At 33.5% G+C, this 3881-nt stretch overlaps 1 protein-coding gene across 1 annotated transcript; it reads left to right on the plus strand.

Annotated features, from left to right (window-relative positions):
- Nucleotides 1–1268: 1268 nt before the first annotated feature.
- LOC123662990 lies at nt 1269–3422 on the plus strand. The gene is made up of 2 exons (XM_045597754.1): nt 1269–1455; nt 2335–3422. Exons 1-2 carry the CDS (start codon nt 1400–1402, stop codon nt 2747–2749), a joined length of 471 nt encoding a protein of 156 aa, XP_045453710.1. The 5' UTR covers nt 1269–1399; the 3' UTR covers nt 2750–3422.
- Nucleotides 3423–3881: the final 459 nt, after the last annotated feature.

The following is a 3881-nucleotide window of genomic DNA, read 5'->3' on the forward strand; positions in this document are numbered from 1 at the left end:
CATAATATTGTTCTTTAACGAGAATGATATTTCTTACAAAGAAAACATGATTGGGTTTGCAGCAGATGGTGCAAACGTCATGATGGGTCATCTCAACTCTATCAACAAGGTTTCAAAGAGATATTCCGCATTTGTATGTAGTCAAATGCATCTGTCATTCATTTCATCTGTGTGCCTCCTATGCTTGCCTGAAATTACCAAGAAAACCAGAAGATTTAATCAGAGATGTCTATAATTATATTAACACTAGCCCGAAAAGAAGTACACTTTAAAAAAAATCAAGAGTTTTTAAACATAAAACCCCATAAGATACTACATCCATCTCAAACAAGATGGTTATCGCTTCGTGCTGCAGTTTCTCGACTGTTGGAACAGTATGATGCACTAATTTTACTCTTTAATGATGCTGCGTTGACATAACAGTTAAGGGCAGCGGAAAACATATTATTACATATGTTACGAAACCCGTACAATATACTCTATTTACAGTTTTTAGAGTTTTCCCTTGTGATATTTAATGATTTAAATAAAGAATTCCAATCTGAACGCCCCCAGATTCACAAACTACACGAAAATATTTGCCAAACATACAGAACTCAGTCTGCAGCGAACGCTCGCCCCGTACGTATCGTTTCCGCGTCGCTCCGTTGCGAAAATTCGCCTAAATCGCCAATTTACGTCTAAAAAATCCGTAAAATAGCTTAAAAGTTGCGCGCTTCTGCCAGCATCTCGCTGGTGGTTTTAAAATTTCCGTAAGTGGAAAACTCAATTTTTTAGAGACCTTTTAGTGTTTTTTCCTCAATAAAACAGTTGAAAATTTCATAGTGACTATTTACAAAATTCATAACTTTTTCAAAAATCAACTTTTGTTAAAACTTTTTGTGCAAGTGTATTCTCCACATTCTTCCCTTCACAGTGATATATAACACTTAATAATTCTGGTGTATTAACAATACGTCGCCTCAGTGCTTTTTTGTTCTATCTACCAAATTTTTCGAAAATAGCTTTTAATGTGTTATTTGTTACGGATTAAATTTTAATCCTGCTGTTAGGGAAGATTTAAAACTTTTTCTATAAATATAAACAACAAAAAAACTCATGTAATTTTTTTAGTGACACGACACTGCATTTAAAATTTTGTGCTTATTTGTGCTATGTCCAGTGTTTGTTTTAAATCCTACATCGTAAAAGACGTTGAGTGCTTGAGTGTTCTATGGCCATTCAATCGACCAATCACAGACCGCGGTGCCGCGGCGCGGTATGTCCGCCATTTTGTTTGATTTGTCACTTTGGCTTGAGACATCGGGAGAATAACCTCGTTAATCAAAGAAATAATTTTAAAATTTATAAATTGTAGTGTTTTTGGTGCTTAAATTGTTCTAGAAATTGACAAAATATCATGTCTAGAACATGTTATAAAAGTGGACATGAGCAGAAGCAGCCGCAAAGTGAGCAGTAAGTACTTTTTAACTTACACTCAATTGCGTTATGAATCTGCAACAGGGTGTTGTGTGTTGTGTATGTAATTTGTTCGGGTGGAATCTTGCAACTCAATTTTGAAGCAGATATTTTCAATCGATGTATAAACAAATAAATTAATAAATAATTATTGTATCTCGAGTAGTTTTGCTGACATTGATAAGAATTAATATATTGTGACATGTATAAACATTTATAATATAAAAATTGTATTTAAAGTAAAAAAGCATAATTGGATAGACTTTGATAATTAATTAAAATAACGTTGTTAGAAACATTATGTATAGTAAGTAACCTGGGTGACCGAGCCTAGCTCGGTATTTTTAGTATTTTATTTTGTTTTTTTTTTCGGTATTTTTCTATTTTATTTTTATTTAAATAAAAAATCAAGAGTGAAATTTAAAAAAAAATTAATCTCGAGACTGAGACTTGAACCGTGTTTTTCCCGGTATATTCCGACCGCCCGATTTCCCACCTGAGCTATTACAAACTAATGACAACTGCGAAATTTACCTCCCTATTCTAACGATATTTTAGCCATTTTTTCATAGTCTAAAAACAGGGATAAAAAGACATTTCTAAAAATGAATCCTAGCTAGATCAATTTATCGACCCCCGAAATCCCCTACATACTAAATTTCACGAAAATCGTTGGAGCCGATTCCGAGTTTCAGATTATATATGTGTAAGAATTGCTTGTTTAATAGTATAAGATAAGATAGGTACTTTATAAGATTGCATGCCGTATATTTAAGGTATTTGGATATACACAACAATATTACATTAATGATTATGCTGGATTTAAACCCATTGACCTCACTTTTAATTAATGTTTTTTGTTTAATGTATAAAAAGGATTGCAAAGGTCAAGAAAAAACTTTTTGAGAATGATGAAAGTACTGAAAAGGACATCATTGAAGACACTCCAAATAAAAATGTTGTAAAGATAGACATGATGAAGAAAGACATGGCCAAGAAAACATCCATCCGTTCGTATAATAATAATAATAGTCCAATAATCATTCCCTTAAATATGCCCGGTGACGAAATTTTATTACCATCCAGTGAACTTCCTGTTTTAAATGAACATCCTTATAGCAATGAAGGTCCAGTTCTAGATCCAACTGAACTACAGATTCCAGAGGAAAAAAAACAAAATAAGTCGAAAGAGAAAGCGTCGACCGGAAAATTGGAAAAGAAATATACAAAAAATAAAAAGAGAAAGAGGAGAAGAATACACAGGCGCGAAAGGAAAAAGCATGACAGCTAAGGTTGTTAAACCCGGTTGTGAAAGTACATGTAAGCTTATGTGCTCTACAAATTTTCCCACAGACCTAAGGGAAAAAATAAAATCTGAATTTTATAGCTTAACTGATGCTCAAAAATACAAATTTTACGGAAAATACACAACAAGAACAAAAAAGAATAGAAAGCGAACTAAAAAAGAGAATAGTAGGAGATCTTACACGTTCAACTATTATTTTCGTAAAGAAAATGAAAGTGTCAAAGTCTGCAGAACATTTTTTTGCAGGACGTTGAGTATTTCAGCTCGTCGAATTCACTACTTTCATTTAAAAATGGAAAATAGCAACACCCTTTTGCCTCCTACACCGGGAAAAGGAAAATACGTCAAAAAAGAAACGCCACCTGAGAAAATAAATGAAGTGATTGATCATATTAAATCATTCCCAACAGTACAATCACACTACTGCAGATCATCTAGTATGCGGCAATATTTACAACCGGGGTTAAGCGTCACAAAAATGTACTCATTATACCTGGAAAATTCTAAAAGTCCTGTTAAGGAAAACATATATCGAAAAATTTTCTGCGAACGATTTAATCTCGGTTTTCATCGTCCAAAAAAGGATGTGTGCGATTTTTGCTGTGAGTTTAAAGCTCAAAAAAACCCCAGTAGTGATATCATAGAGAAACATGAAAAACACTTACAAAGGAAAACAGAGGGTGACGATGAACGATATAAAGACCGAAATCTGAAACACAGAGAAAACAACGATACAGCCGTTGTTACTTTTGATTTGGAAAACATTTTTACCCTACCTAAAGCAAATGTATCATGCTTTTTCTATACAAGTAAATTAACCGTGTATAATTTAACAGCGCACTGCGATATTACTAAAAGTGCTGTGAACGCTTTATGGGATGAGACTAGAAACGGAAGAAGTGGCGACGATTTAGCCAGCGCATTAGTTAGAATATTAAAAGAAATAGTAAATGCTTTACCAGATACAGTAACAAAACTGATACTATGGTCGGATTCGTGCATCCCTCAAAACCGAAACTCTCATATGAGCACTGCGCTTATAACATTTTTAACGTCAAATGATTCGAAAAATATAACAGAAATAACTCAAAAATTCTCTGAACCCGGCCATGGAAAC

Source organism: Melitaea cinxia, chromosome 19 (assembly GCF_905220565.1).
Source record: "Melitaea cinxia chromosome 19, ilMelCinx1.1, whole genome shotgun sequence".
NCBI classification, from domain to species: domain Eukaryota; kingdom Metazoa; phylum Arthropoda; class Insecta; order Lepidoptera; family Nymphalidae; genus Melitaea; species Melitaea cinxia.